The sequence below is a fragment of the Ochlerotatus camptorhynchus genome, unplaced genomic scaffold (assembly GCF_037179485.1).
Source record: "Ochlerotatus camptorhynchus isolate MF236.1 unplaced genomic scaffold, CSIRO-AGI_Acam_v1.1 ptg000203l, whole genome shotgun sequence".
NCBI classification, from domain to species: Eukaryota; Metazoa; Arthropoda; class Insecta; order Diptera; family Culicidae; genus Ochlerotatus; species Ochlerotatus camptorhynchus.
The window spans coordinates 57,254-73,450 of record NW_027040693.1 but is presented as its reverse complement, the minus strand read 5'-3'; the positions used below and the strand labels follow the sequence as shown (position 1 = coordinate 73,450).

At 40.6% G+C, this 16,197-nt stretch overlaps 1 protein-coding gene across 1 annotated transcript; it reads right to left on the bottom strand.

Moving 5' to 3' along the window:
- Positions 1 to 6,040: 6,040 nt before the first annotated feature.
- Positions 6,041 to 6,506, bottom strand: LOC135702889 (uncharacterized). The gene is made up of 2 exons (XM_065223945.1): positions 6,422 to 6,506; positions 6,041 to 6,362 (listed from the first exon to the last, which is right to left on the bottom strand). The coding sequence occupies exons 1-2, from the start codon at positions 6,425 to 6,427 to the stop codon at positions 6,075 to 6,077; spliced, it is 294 nt and encodes a 97-aa protein (XP_065080017.1). The 5' UTR covers positions 6,428 to 6,506; the 3' UTR covers positions 6,041 to 6,074.
- Between the last annotated feature and the right edge of the window lie 9,691 nt (positions 6,507 to 16,197).

Genomic DNA, 16,197 nt, shown 5'->3' with positions numbered 1-16,197 from the left:
TCGACTCGATAATGCAGACTTGGTCTAAACACTGTTCGGTGTGGCTCCGTGGCAGCCTACTCATGTATGCACGGCACTGGCTTTCTTTGTTAAAGCAGCCGGTGTCGATGGAGCATCACCCGGAAGACCTCATTAAACTATATAAAACGACTATTCTTTCAGTTCTTGAGTATGGCTCTTTTTGCTTCCTCTCGGCAAGAAAAAGCCACCTAATCAAATTGGAACGTATTCAATATCGTTGTTTACGTATTGCCCTTGGCTGTATGCAGGTCCTAGTGGGCGTAAAACCCCTGCAGAACCGTTTCTGGGAGCTCTCATTAAGAATATTGATTAAATGTAGTGTCAGTAACAACCTTGTGACTGAAAACTTCGAAGAAATGCTCGAATTGAGCATCCAGTCTAGATTCGTGCGAATCTATCTTAATTATATGTCATCGGATATAAGCCTTCCTTGCTATAACCCCTCTCGTGTATGCTTTACTAACTACAGTTCCCCCATTGACTATGATCTCTCCATGAAACAGGCTATTCAAGGAGTTCCAGATCAACTTCGACCTATCTCAATTCCCCGCATTTTTGCTGAAAAGTACCAACAAGTCAATTGCAATAGAAGATTTTTCCCTGATGGATCACGCATTGATGGATCCACTGGCTTCGGCGTCTTCAATGAATACTCAACCGCCTTTCGGAAACTTCAGGAACCTTGTTCCGTTTATGTTGCTGAGCTAGCAGCAATCAACTTCGCATTGGGGATGATTTCCGATATGCCCATAGACCATTACTTCATCTTCTCGGATAGTCTCAGTTCGATTGAGGCTATTCGGTCGATGAAACAAGGTAGGCACTCATTTTATTTCCTTTCAAAGGTAAGGGAGCAGATGAGTTTGCTGGTCGAAAGATCATATATGATTACCTTTGTATGGGTCCCGTCACATTGCTCAATCACAGGCAATGAGAAGGCAGACTCTCTCGCAAAGGTGGGCGCACAACAAGGCGAAATTTATGATAGAAGAATTTCACATGATGAATTTTTCCTATTAGAACATCAGAGTTCTCTTTTAAGTTGGCAAAACGATTGGACAAATAATTCTCTTGGGCGGTGGTTACATTCCATTATTCCAAATGTTTCTTCGAGAGCTTGGTTCAAAGGTCTGGATGTAAGTCGGGGATTCATTCGAGTGATGTCAAGACTTATGTCCAACCACTACTCGCTAGACGCACATCTCTATAGAATAAACCTCGTTGACAGCAATATATGTAGGTGCAGAACCGGTTATGATGACATCCATCACGCAGTTTGGTATTGCCCGGGTAATGACGCCTCCAGAGCACGACTATTGGATACCCTAGTGGCCCGAGGTAGACAACCCTTCCGTGAAGTAAGAGATGTATTGGGAACACGTGATCTTCCCTACATGCAAGCGATCTACGAATTCCTTTGTTTGTCTGATGTTAGAGTTTGATGTGACTATCCCCTCCTTTCCAAACAATTTCCCGCCATTGTGTCCCAGTCTTATTATCCTCCTGTTCCTGTGCTACTTGCCCCTGCCCAGTCAGGATTTGGTCAACCGTCCGAGAGTAGTATCTGAAGGAGGCTTCAGAAACCAGTTTCCTACCTAGATCCTTCCAATTGAAATTGTTACCCATTAACCTCGAGCTCGCCACGAGTAATTGGTACCCAATACTAACCTAGAAATACTGCTATTTAAAATGTAAATCAAACATTACTGATTTTGGCTCCGCAAAGTGTCACACACGACTGAGCCTAGTAAATAAACGAACTAGTTAAAAAAAAAAAGATGTATTGTATAGTGACCAAGAATCCTCGGCTGTGTAAAGTGAATTAGTTTGAGCTAGAAAGACACACTATTTTTAGACTTACATGAACATTTGGAGTAAATCCGTTTCAAACGTATTCTTCGAAGTTATTGCCGATGATTTTCAGATAAAAAATAATTGCAATGAAAAAATGTTCTTGACTTCTAAATGAAAATTCTTTCACAATAACCTTTTACCCGAATACACTTTTCTGAAATTCTGACCAGAATTTGCTTTTGAGTTTCAGTCGGCAAAATTTGGATAAAATTGATGCAATCGTTTGTTGGAAAACTGATATAAAATGTAATAATTGCTCAAAGCAATTCCAATGGTAATATTCTGTTTGATGATTGTTCTGCAGGTTATTTCACTATTCAATATACAAACAGCCCAACATGCTTTTCTTCAGCAAGCAAACCCTCAACTATTAATTTGGTCCTAGCTGATTCATGTCAATTTTGTAGCCAATTTGTTACCCATGCTGACTTCGGTTCTGATCACCTTCCAGTAACTTTTGAAATATCCCAAGAAATAATTTCTAATCCCAACAGCTCTACTTTCAATTACCATAGAGCTGATTGGGAGCAATATCGATCATTTATGGAACATAACTTCGATCCAAACATTCCTTTGCAAACCAAAGATGAAATTAATTATGCTCTTGAATCTCTGACTTCTTCTATAGATGAAGCAAGAGCTGCCTCAGTACCAAAATGCGAGGTTAAATTTGATTCAATTATAATAGACGACGATCTTCAGCAGAATTCCAAACCCTTTTGGAAACTTACAAAAAATTTGAAAAAAAAACCTCAAAAGCCTATTCCAGCGCATAAAGAAGTTGGTAAAATTTTGATCACAAATTTGAAAAAAGCTCAGAAACTTGCTAAGCAATTCGAGAGTTCCCATAATTTCAGTATGGGTCTTACTAGTCCTATTGAGAAGCAGATTGCTCGGGATTATCTGAATATTTTCTCTCGGGAAAATATTTTTGATGATTCCTGGGGGACTGATTTGGACGAAGTAAGGTCTAAAACTAAAAAGTTTCATAATATGAAAGCTCCAGGTGATGATGGAATTTTCTATATCCTCATCAAAAAACTCCCAGAGAGTACCTTGTCTTTTTTGGTAAAATTATTTAACAGATGTTTCCATTTGGCATAGTTTCCTGATAAATAGAAAAATGCAAAAGTTGTTTCAAATTTGAAGACGGATAAAGATCCAGCTGAAGTTTGTTGCCACCTGGACGGTGGACTTATTGGACCCAACTTATGTAAACTTTTTGAAAAGATTATTTTTACTAGCATGATGCTTCACATCAATACGAACTAAATTTTCAGATGACTAGTTTGGATTTCCCCATGGGCATTCAACTTCTCATCAACTCTTAAGAGTTACCAATTTAATTAGTTCAAAAAAATCTGAAGGCTGCTCACTGGAGTTGCTCTTCTAGACATAGAAAAAGCATTCGAGTGGTGGGCATGATGGTTTGATAACTAAACTGAAAAAGTTTAATTCTACGCTCCATATTCTGAAAATAGTTCAAAATTATTTAACTGACAAAAATCTGCAGGTAAATTATCAAAATTCCAAATCTGAACGACTACTTTTCAGATTAGGAGTTCTTCAGGGAAGCATTCTTGCGCCTATATTGTATAACATTTTCACTTCGGACCTCCCTTATTTGCCCCAGGGCTGCCACAAATCTTTGTTCGCCGATGACACAGGCATTTCCGCTAAAGGAAGAAGTCTTCGTGTTATTTGCAGCAGACTGCAGAAAAGTTTAGATATTTTCTCTTCTTATTTACAAAAATGGAAGATTTCTCCCAACGCTTCCAAAACTCAACTTTTAATATTCCCACATAAGCCTAGAGCTTCGTTCTTGAAACCTAGTAGTAGTCACATAGTCACTATGAACGGAGTTTCAATTTCATGGTCAATCCAAGTGAAATATCTTGGATTAGTACTTAGCTAAACATTAACTTTAAAAGATCGCATTGAGGGCATTCAAGGAAAATTTAATAAATATATTATGTGTTTGTATCCTCTTATATACAGAAAATCCATACTTTGTCTGAAGAATAGACTTCTAATATAAAAACAAGATTTTAGACCGGCCATGCTTTATGCTTTATGCGCCAATATGGTCTAATTGTTGCACTACCAGGAAAAAAAGCACTTCAAAGGATTTAGAGCAAAATTTGTAGTTGTCTCCCTGGTACACTACTATCAAAGAGTTTCAATTGTTGGGACTTTAGAACAAATGTCCAACAAAATAATTAATAATTTCAGACAAAAATCGTTGCAATACTCAATCCCCGAAAACGATACGATTCTTTCCTACGTGGACAGTACGGATAACTATGGTTTTCTCCGAGAATTCCGAGAAAAGTTCCGTTAAAGAATCTTAGCAGTTGCCACCAACGTTGGTGGACATATCGAGTACCTACCGTATGCGTGATAATGTTTGCACCATCGTACAAAGAAGGTTCCCGTTTCACCTGTGCATACAATGCGTTGGTTTTCTTTGCATGCACGTAACCAGTTCATACCGTAGTAGGCTATGTATGAAATAAAATTATTTCCTTAGTTTGACAGTTGCACCATGACGAAGTGGCAGCGTATTCGTGATTTGTCCCACGCGCAAATGTCGCAAAAAGACATTTCAATCGCCGTGGGAGTGTCTTGGTGGACTGTCAAAAGGGTTTTAGATCGAGAGAAGAAACGACAACTATCCGCGAAGGTGGCCACAGGTCGTCCGAGGTCAGCTCGGGTTCCGAGGGTTATCGCTGCTATCAAAAGGAAGATTCGGGTGAATCCAGTGCGTTCAATAAGGAAAATGGCAAAGGAACACGGGATCAGTGACTTTACGGCACGCAAGATCTTAAAGGAAGATTGCGGAGCGAAATCGAGGGCACGGAAAAAACTCACGAAAATCTTGAACTTCCTTAAGCGAAAAAATCCGGTAATCCTGTTCTCCGACGAGAGCATGTTTACCGTCGATCCCGTATCAAATTCCAGAACTGACGGGTATACTAGTTCTCTTCCGGTAAAAGACGTGGCCGACGAGCACAAGAACTTTTATCTGACCAACATCCTGCTAGCGTTATGGTGTTTGGATTGGGGGCTTCCGATGGCAAAAAAATGGAATTGGTGGTCATTCCAGAAGGCGACAAGGTCAACACGGAGGTCTACATCGGGATTTTAAGTAAGTATGTTCTTCCGTGGATCAAAGAACAGTACGGTCCGAAGCCAAATGTTGTATTTCAACAAGATGGGGCTCCGTGCCACACCTCGAACCGCACTCAGAAGTGGTTGCAGGAACATCTTCCGTTCTGGGCGAAGGATATGTGGCCGCCATCCAGCCCCGATCTTAATCCGCTGGATTACTCAATATGGCGCGTCATGAAGGCCAAGTTCTGTTCTAAACGCCACCCGAGTACAGCAAGCCTCAGACAAACATTGACCCGTACCTGGAGAGAAATGGATCCAGACTACATTATTAGAACCTGCCGTGTATTCCGGAAGCGTTTGGAGGCCGTAATTGCAGCAAGTGGAAACTCGATCGATGATTAACATTGTTAAGACTCTGAGAAACATCCCCCCTTTGAACAAATAAAAAAAACTCAAAAACGAAATTTTTGAGAATTTTTTTAATTTTGACTTTGCTTAATGGTGCAAACATTATCACGCATACGGTAGGTTCACATTGGATACAACTGAACCTGTTCGGGGTGCCTTTGGAACAGTGACCAAACCAATCCCCAATCTGCAAACGTCCATGGTCAAGGTGAACCTTGTTCACCCTTCAACGCAACTTCCTACAGCATTCGACAAACTTACTGCTGGTTTCATTATGCTAATTTTAGACCACCCACCACCTATGAACCAACGAACGGCAACTTTAACCGATTATATTCGGTGCCTGTCGGTGCTCCCCGTGTACTTTAAAAACAAAGGGTTACCCAATTGAGCTGACTTTCGGTTTGCTCGCTAATGTCTTCTCACGACAGAGCTGTCTTGTTTTTGTCTCTACAATCATTATTTATCGTTTTGGAGCTCGTGACTAAAAAATCGGTAGTTCGAGGGGGGGTGTTACTTATGTTGAGTTACTTATTTGATGGTTTAATTTATGATGATTGCTTCGATATCGGGTGGTGTAAGTAGATACGTTAAAGATTTTTTCCCCCGTGATTTGAGTGAATGAAACGCGACAATTTGTAGCTACAAAATATATTAACAGCCTTATCTTACAACTTCTAGTGCTTATGTCTGATGTGCTTGATCTTAATCGATACCGGTATCGTCTTGGTGATGTACACTGGGACCTTCTTTTCGATCACAACCGGGACCTTCTTCTCGACCGGATAGGGAACGTGAACTGTCTTGTGAACGGTGATTTCCTTGATGGTGCCATGGTCTTCATCCCACGCGCTGCTCCTGGCCACCCGGTTTGCCCTTTCCAGATCGGCGGACCCGCTAATGTCCGCAGCCGGGAAACTGGCCACCAAAGCAATGGCCATCGCTAGCAGAACTACAATGAACGCCTGCCGGGAGGGAAAAGAAATTAATTAGTGTTGGCATGGCAGGTGCAGAAAAGTTTTACCTTCATGATTGAGCTCGTTCAACAAATTTGCGTGGGATAAACAAACAGGTGCTTCGAAGCAGTGCACTGAATTCGAACGGTGGCTGATGACTGATAACCAACCACCGCGGTGGAGTTGGTTTTATACTATGTTATGATGCCTTCCAACTTGTGTATGCATTGATCAACATGCGATATGCTGCTGAAGCTCATCCATATTTGCACGATTGTCGATAGCAAGGGGTGGAAGTTGTTGTTGGTAAACAAGCGTGCTCGGTGGGTAATTATATCATTTCGTTCTCTGTGTTTGCAAAGCATTTCTTTTGGGCAGTGAAATGCATGCGAGTTTCATTTCAAAATCAGCGTGCTTTCACGCCACACCGGCGACCAAACGAAAGGGCAAGTGCAAATTTCTCGTAGAATGTGTATGCTCTTTTTTCCGAGCCGCTTCTGCTGTTGAGTATGCTGCGGGGCTTCGGAATTTATAGGTTAATTATGGGTTTGGTTGCCCATCGATCTCTACAGGGTTTGGTTTGAGGTATGCATTGAAGATCTAGTTCAAGTTGCTTAAGCAATAGTAATAAAAGGCACCACTTGGTACATCTGCATAAGTCGGTACAGGCTATAATAGCAAATGAACAAATCTGCTCAAGCCTGACGACGCTGATCAGAGAGTCAAGACAATTTTGAACGATCTTTTCGTGAGTTCAACTCGGGTCAACCGCTCTACTTTATTTCCGGTATTTCCCATATGCTGATCGACTACGAAGTTGACTGCGGCGGAAAATGGTTAAAGCGATTAATTGATCACATTCGTTCGAACGGTCATCTAATGTTTGAAGCATCCGAAGCGGAAGAGTCAAGTCAGCAGGACGTGTCACGACGATGTATAACCATAGAGGTGACTCTAAGACCAGAAGGTCTCAAAGAAACGTGCTCAACTTTTTGGCTCAGCTCTGGTACTCTGTTCGGTCCCAAGCTAATCGATGCATCTTCGGGACCTTCTGGTCTTAGAGTTACCTCTATGGTATAACTGTCAATTTTTAAGACAATGGGGTGACAGTTCCGATCAGAGCACATAACTATACTGGCCACATCCACCCATTTTTCATTCGGCTCCAGTTTCTAGCTAATTAGGGCAAAAATCCATCATGCGTTCCCTTTAATCACATGAGCATTCATCTGTATTTTCTTATCGTATGAGCACTTTAGACATAATTTCTGTTAGTAAGAGGGATGAGATTTTACCAATGGAGGATTATTTCAGGTTATGAACTATGTTCTCTGTAAAACCGTGAAGGGGACCCTAGACGATTGCTTTTATTGACAATAATCGTATTGTCAATACATTCAATATTGACGTCAATACATCGGCATTGACAATATTTCTGTATTCACATCATCAATATTATTGTCAATAATTCCCCTTCGCGTCAATATATTGATACGTGTGGGGTTCGCTTGAGTGGGACAAAGCTTTGACTGTCCCACACAGGTAAAGGGTGTCCGAATGCAATCCGTACAGCGAAATGGTGTTGAAATTATCTTTGATTGACCACTTAAAAATCAAAATACGGGAAATGAATGTAATGTTGGCCTAAATGCTTCTTATTTGGGCCCATAGCAATCAACTAAATTTTCAATAGCGACCAAAAATATCCATTAGTACCGTCCCAATGACGAGTTCATCTAGCTAAAATTAATAAATAACAGATTTTTAGCGATGGGTCAAATCTTAGATCCATAGACCAACATTAGAGCCATTCCCCCTACATTGTTTATTATAACAATATTTATAGAAAAAAAACAGTCTTATTTGTTCATTTCAAAATGCTGAGAGACAGGCTTTCAAACGTTTCGGAAAGTATCCACGGTGGTCGCAAGTTCTTAAGATATTTCTTCCCAAACCTTTAGAAGAGATGCTTTCAAATGTTCCAGTAATTTATGCGGGGTTCTGCAGGCTCTTGACTCTAAGATAGACCATTGGATTCAAACCCGGTGAGTTGGAAGGCCATTCCTCTTTCGTCAAAAAGCTCGGAAAAAAAGGCGTTCGCAGAGACAAATAGTATTTTTTGCCCCATGAACCGGCGCCCAGTCTTGCTGTAAAATCCAATCTTTCTTGCCGAAATGCTGTGATCAGCATTGGGTGATCTTGATGTAAGAATCGATCTTAGTGAATCGATTATTTTTTTGAAAATAATCGATTTACCTATTTAAGCAATCATTTTGAATCGATCTTTCGAATCGATTCATTTTTCAAAATGGCCCAGAAATGTTTCAAATATAGTGGATGATAGGAAAGTTGGTGCAGATTAATGCCAAGTTCAGTCAAGTTGATATTACGTTACATAAGCCATCTTGTTATGACATTTCACTTATAATAGTCATTTAGTGTGATGATTGATATCATTTAAAAATAAATTGTGTAACATACATACATGAGAATATAGTAAATGACTATTCTCGCGTAACATTTGGAAAAGGCCTATCCTCGTTGATCGATGTTCTTCATCGACTTTCTCTTTGGTTTATCACGGTAATATAAACGAATTTTTCACTAAGGCCGCGGCCAGGGTAGATGCGACACGCGACGCGACGCGATGCGACTCACGCAAGGAATAATAATAAATAATAAGACTATTTTGAATTGGTCGCGTCGCATCGTGAAACGCGTCTACCCTGGCCGCGGCCTAAGCTCGCAGCACAGTTCGACAGTAGATGATGTTAGCTTGCGCCTGAATCAACACACTGAATAGGAAGTTCATTTGCAGTCGGGTTATTCGTGAAAGAGATAATCGATGAAAAGAATCGATCAACAATGACAGGTCCTTTTCGCGTGTTGCGCGAGTATTTTGATTTACTTTGACATGTGGAAGTTTTTGCTCAGGATACTTGGTTAGGTGAGTGATTTAACAGGTTATAATATTTGGTTTATTGATTTTAAATGACCGACTGAAAAAAACCAATGATTAACATATGAAACAAAACGATTAGATGGTCACTTGTTACTAGTGATAAATAGTGAGGTGTTCATGGGATATTCACTACGGATTTCTTCCACACTTGAAAAGGATGAAGAACGTGTGAAAGTGTGCTGATGCCAGAAATTTTGTAATTCTGCCGATGGCCAATGGCCCCAATGCGATCCAGTTCTGACATAGCAGAGGATGATGAACCTGAAATATGTTATAAGAAGTGAATGTTTGTACATATGTAGATTAACAACTTTCTTAACCATTTCGTCGTGAATATCTCACAGGCCTCTGGTTGGTTTTGGTGGGGGACCAGATGTGTGCATATTATCGTATACTTTTTACTCTTTCGGTACTATAGATCTGATCAGACACAATGTTAACTGCCCGAGCGTGAGCTGAAGACTCCAGTTACAGTGTCTTGAAACGGGGATCAAGGAGCGTTGCAATAGCAAATGTATTCACTAGAGTCGGTGTATAATGAGTCACGCCAAGAGAAAAACAGTTGAACTCGCATCACGGTTTTCGAAAGATTCCAATTCTTTTCACTTGGCAACAGAGGACTTCTACAACAACTTCAACTGACTTCTAGCGAGAGAAAAAATACTGCAGCTGTAGTAAATCATTATATCAGTGATTTTGTCAAATTATCTTAACAAAAAATAGTAGAAATTCTCATTACTAATCATTACCGAGCGTATCCCATGACAATTTAACGCTCACTGCGTGTTTATGCTCATTTCTTCGATTATATTTTATATTTTATTGCAATACCTTTCGTGAACCTTTCATAGCATCGTAATGTTTATTTACTTTGCACGATAGGTATCCGCTTTGACAGTTCAATAGGTAGACTTGGCTTCACTCTTGGCGTGACTCATTATACACCGACTCTAGTATTCACCAGCTCAACGTCCATGTTCAAGGAAAGTGATGTGCAATGGTGAATACAAACAAAATCAATATTAAATTGCAAATGCAAATGCACTGCATTTTTTTATCGAAACAAAAATCGAATGAAAAGGATCGATCCGATCGATTTTTGTCGTGTTTGAGATCGATTAAAAAATCGATTAATCGAACCAAAAAAATCGATCTTTTGTGTTTCGATCCAAAATCGCCCATTGCTGTGATGCCCAGGGAGCTACCATAGAGGTAACTCTAAGACTAGAAGGTCGCGAAGAAACTTGCTCAACTTTTTGGCTCAGCTCTGGTGCTCTCCTCGGTCCCAAGCTAATCGATTCACCCCTCGAAACATAGGAAAATCCACTAACCCCTCATTTTATCTGTCAAAATTTCATAGTGAATCAAAAAAATCATTGTGTAGTACTAGAATTTCGACTAGAATGGGGTACGTTAATTGTTTGCTTGGGACCAACAGGGTAGTCAAGTAGTGAGCCAATGTAAAACCGTTAGTTTCGTATTGATTGTTGGAGCTACTGAGTCAGTCAACAGCTTTTGATACACTGCTTGGTTCACTTTTACTCCTTTGTCTATGAATATCAACGGGGTTTTGCCGGTGTGAGTTATTCCAGCCCAAACCATGACGGAAGCGGGATGATGACTCCTTGAAATACTTTCTCGATTTTTAAAACTAACAGGAAGCAACTTTCGATCATTCTGGTGGTTGTGATGCTGCTCGATATAGTAGTGAAAATTGTTTCATCGGTAAACAGCACTGACTGATGGCGGCCCTCGAACAACCGGTTCAAAAGAACCTTAACTTTTCAGAACCGATTTATTTTCATGGTGTCATTCAAGTAGTGGTTTTTGTATAGTTTATATGATTTAAGCTTCAAGTCATCATGAACTATGGCAGCAGCGGAAGATTTCGGCATTTCCAGTGATTTCGCCAACTTTCGGATGGAAATTGTTGAATTTCGCTTGATCCGCCGGATTGTCTCGCGCATTTGTGGAGTCCGAACGGTGCGTTTTTTCCCTCTCCCTAGGCGGTCCTCTAGCGTTCCAAGTTCCTGGAATCGTTTCATTGAGACACTCACAGTAGATTTCCCCATATTCAGAGTTTTGCAATCTCTGACACAGATTTTCCTTGACGAAAAAGTTTAACAACAGCTCCGCGCAAACTATTAAGCTTGAATTTGCAAGAATTTGACATCACAACTTTACCAAACTTACTGCGTATATAGACAATAGATAATAAACCATACAGGTTTGTCCTAGTAACCAAAAGTTCTGATAAAAGACTATTTGTGGCTTAAGCAGCTTGGTTGAAGGTGGTCGATAGAATTCTAAGCAACCTCATTTTTAAGTCGTTATAAGAACTTGGAAGTTCTGGTGTCATAATTTAAGAGCATTCTAAGCAGCTTCTTGTGGAACTTGAACGGAACTTTTAGAAAATAAGTCAAAAAAGGTTTTTGTCTTCTACACAAATTTTATATTTAGTTCGCACTTTTATGAAACTGAATTCTAAAGCCAGGTCATAATGAAAGTTATTTCTGGGCAGGTATGAATGTGTATTGATTTATCAGCATTAGTTGCAGTATTGGAGCTGTTTGAAGAATTACCCAGGTAACAATATGATTATTATTATTATTATTATTATTATTATTTAATTTTATTCATCGGACTATTGTCTACATGAAACAACCTTAAAGCTAAAACAATTCAAGTGTTTCTAATCCGTGCCAAAAAGCGAGATGAAGATTCCCCAAATTCGAATAATTCTTCGACAGCCGTAAACGTACGCATCATAGTTGTTAGTGGTTCGTTGTAACCGAACGCCGTTCGATGGTACCGCGGTTGGAGAAGGGTACCACTTCGTAATGTTCTCGGTGGTACTCGGATATCCAACAGCGAGAGAAGCCTCGAGCAGTCGACCTCACCATTCAATAGCTTGGCAACAAAAACTGCTTGCTGATTTTTCCGTCGGCATTCCAGAGTATCCAAGCTCAGCAGATTGCTGCGATCAGAATACGGCGGGTCACGCCATGGTAGATTACGTAATGCTATCCTGATAAACTTGCGCTGAACACTTTCGATCCTCAAGCTCCAAGTCAACTGACGAGGAAACCAGACCAAGGAGGCATTTTCCAGGATTGGTCGCACAAGTGAGCAATAGAGAGCTTTCAGGCAGTGTGGGTCAATGAAGTCCTTCGATATTTTCGACACAAAACCTAGCTGGCGATTCGCCTTTGTGATCAGAGCAGAGCGGTGGAGGTTGAACGTCAACTTATGGTCCAGTAGAACACCAAGATCGCTGAACTGGTCGGTTCTTTGAAGAACCACACCGTTGCTGGCATAGTCAAAAACAATCGGCTGCCTGATGCGGTAATACGACATTACCATACATTTAGGAATGCTGAGGGTAAGCTTATTCCGATGACACCAATCAACGAACAGATCCAATACCGATTGAAGACGAATGCAATCCTCAGCAGTCCGCACCACGAAGTACAGCTTTAGGTCATCGGCATACGCAAGCTTACAGCCATCTACAAGTAGAAGAAGTGCGTCGTTGATGTACAACACAAACAGCAACGGGCCAAGATTGCTACCCTGTGGTACACCTGACGAGTTCGTGAAATACGAGGAAGTACTGGAATCGAGTTTCACTCGCAGAGACCTGTCAGTCAAGTAGGAGCACGGTCAAACGTCAAACGGTCCGACGCACCGAGTTTGGATAGCTTTGCCAACATAATGTCATGGTTGATCGTATCAAACGCTGCTTTTAGATCAGTGTAGATGACGTATATTTGTGCCCCATTTTCCAGTTGCTCAAAACATGTCGTGGTAAAATCTAGAAGATTTGTGGTGACCGATCGTCGAGGCAAGAAGCCATGTTGGTCACTAGAGATATAGCATTTGGTGTACTCAAGAATGAAACCACTCACAATTATCTCAAACAGTTTTGATGTTGCAGAGAGATTAGTAATTCCTCTGTAGTTTTTAACGTCACGTTTATCTCCTTTCTTGTGTACCGGAACCATAAATGACTCTTTCCAGATTGCAGGAAATTTCGACTCTACAAAAGATTTGTTGAAGATTCTGCAAAGCGGTTCAACAAGCGCTCCAATGGTACGACAATACACTGCAGAAGGAATGCCATCTGGTCCAGGCGAGAAGGTACATTTCATTTTATTGGCGGCATTAGTTATCATAACGGGCGTTTCTTCAAAAGTGTTTATGTGTTTATGGCACATCCGAAACAGCCGAGACAAGTTCAGTCGAGGTGATGGATTCTGCGGCAAAAACCGACGAAAAATGAGCAGCAAAAAGCTCACATTTCTCCCCGCCTATCGACGATTCAACGTCATTGAAAAAAAAAACGCTTGCAGGCATTGTTGAATTTTTCCTCTTCGAGTTTACATAGCTCCAAAAGCTCTTGGGGTTTCGCCTTAAATTAGTTTGCACTCGTAAAACGTACGATTTGTAGAGCGAAGAGTTTAGATTACGGTACTCGTTACACGCCAAGTGAAAACTACGCTTATTCGCCAGGGAACGGTATCGCCGAAGTCTACGTTGCGAAGCATTTCTTTTTCGTTTTAGTTTTCGTAGCAAAGCGGTGCTCCACGCAGGAGAAACAGCAGGCCGACGAATCGGTACGTTTGTATCCATCCAATTATTTAGCACAGCACACAACGTTTCAGCCATTTCATCAGCATTCAGTTCATCGAAAAGAAGATCCCAGTCAGTGACGGAAAGGAAGTCCATTAGAACATCGAAATCAGCTATAGTCTAACGCAAGCTCATCACTCGCATTCAGCAGCAGTGCACTGTCATCAACTAGAGATGGTAAGCAGACGACTAGTGGCGGATGATGAAGATCAACTGGCAAGAGTGGTGAAACAGATCTCGAGATTTCCACAGGAAAGTCCGTATGGCAAAAGAACAAATCCAGGATGCGTCCTAAGTGGTTGCGCTCGAGATTTCTCTGATGCAGGTTGTGGAAATCCATGCCATCAATCAAGAATGAGCTAGCAACTGGTAAAGGAACAGAGTTCACAGGTCGAATCTCGCCATCAGCCCAACTCCAGGATATCCCAGGTTGATTGTAGTCACCGCATACCAGCAAGCAATCGCTGTCAGAGCCACTGTTACAAAGCTCTTGGATCGATTCAATATGCCCATTCAAAACACTGAGATCCTTGCTCTTGTCTGGATGAACGTAAATTGCACACAGCAATAGTCGCTTGGATCCAATCCTCGTCGATACACACACTTGTTCTATCGTTTCTCCGCTCGTTGCAACGACACTGCTACTGATGAAACGATGATGTACGGCAATTAGAACCCCTCCGAAACGAGATTTGCTGCTGTTTATATGGCTTCGGTCACATCGGTACACATTGTAGTTGCTTCCGAAAAGCTGCGTCGAATTGATAGCCTCGTTAAGCCCCGTCTCGATTAAAATGATGACGTCAAAAAGCACTGATGCTTAACAAGTGTTGTTTAATCGATTTTAATTCAGCCTTAAATTGAATAATTACTGTATATATACCACGGTAACCTTTTTTTAGCATTTAAACACCTAAATCTGGTGATTTTAATCAGCCAAAAGCTTAACAGTAACATACATTATAAGCTTTTTAAGGCATTAAATAGCAGTCTTTTCCAACCCTTGTTCAGCTTTCTAGTTTTATTTAAAAAAATATAATGTAAGATCGCTTCATATCTTATGCATTTATATGGAGCTGCTTTAAGGTGTTTCGCTGTGAGATCTTTATTCTCGTAACCACTTCGAAACTTTAAGTGCACAAATATCAGCTTCTACGATACGTACCACAATGAAACTGTTATTCTAAGTTTGCTGCACTGCAGCATACATGACGTAGCAATTTCAGGTGGAATAGGGCATTAATTTCCGAGATGTGTGCAATTGAAAATTCTAAGCGGAAGTGCATGTATAGCCTACGTGGTGGCCATTTGTGGACTCTGCAAGAAATCACCTTAACATGTTGCTGAATAATTGGATTTACATATTAATATTGTTAATATAAGTCTAAACATGACCTTTGCTTTTCGGGATTCGAATCGGCAGTTGCTTATTCACAGGCGTCAACCATACCTACTGGATCACTTAAGCATATGTGTGGCAAAAGGTATGATCATTGACTTGAAGCACGTCAAATTTAAGTTGAATAACAGTAACCGGAAGAGTATTATACAGCAATGCAAGTTGCAAATTCAAGTACAGTTAATACAATGTGGACACAAGTACGTGATTTATTTCGATGGTCATTTGGATCCTTTTTTAGTGCCATAATTGAGTAATATTTTTTGGAATGCGGTCTTAAAATTCAGTGCAAAATAACTGACAAAACACGGGAATACAAATGTTAATACTTCCGACGTCGTCGCAGCTCACATCTACCTGGAGCTATTCCTCAAAATATCCTCTTCCTTGTCTCTACTGCTGCCACTGCTTGTAAGTAGAAAGGTTGACAGTGAATTTAGAAGAACTAAAATGCCGGAAATGCAACGAGACACAGATACTGACGACATTTAATAAATCAAGATATCAAAATATGTGTAACGCATTGCTGATTTGTGGAGTTGTGTTAAGCTTAAATAAGGCTTGTTCAATATTGATCAGCTACCTTATTGAGGTTGAATTATGGGGAAACAATTCGCTTCATGCACTACTAATCAACTATTTATTCAGTCTAATGTTAATCAGCTTTGTACACCTTTAATCAACCAATAATTAGCTTCTGTTCTTACTGTTCAGCTTGAATTGTTACTTGGGTAAACCCAGTCCTTCTGCGTGAGAGCCCCAGCACGAACCGCTACGTCATCTGAGATATTTTAAAGTGAGCTGTTGTCCCGCCTACTGCTGGAATTTTCAGCTGACTGATTTGAATATGA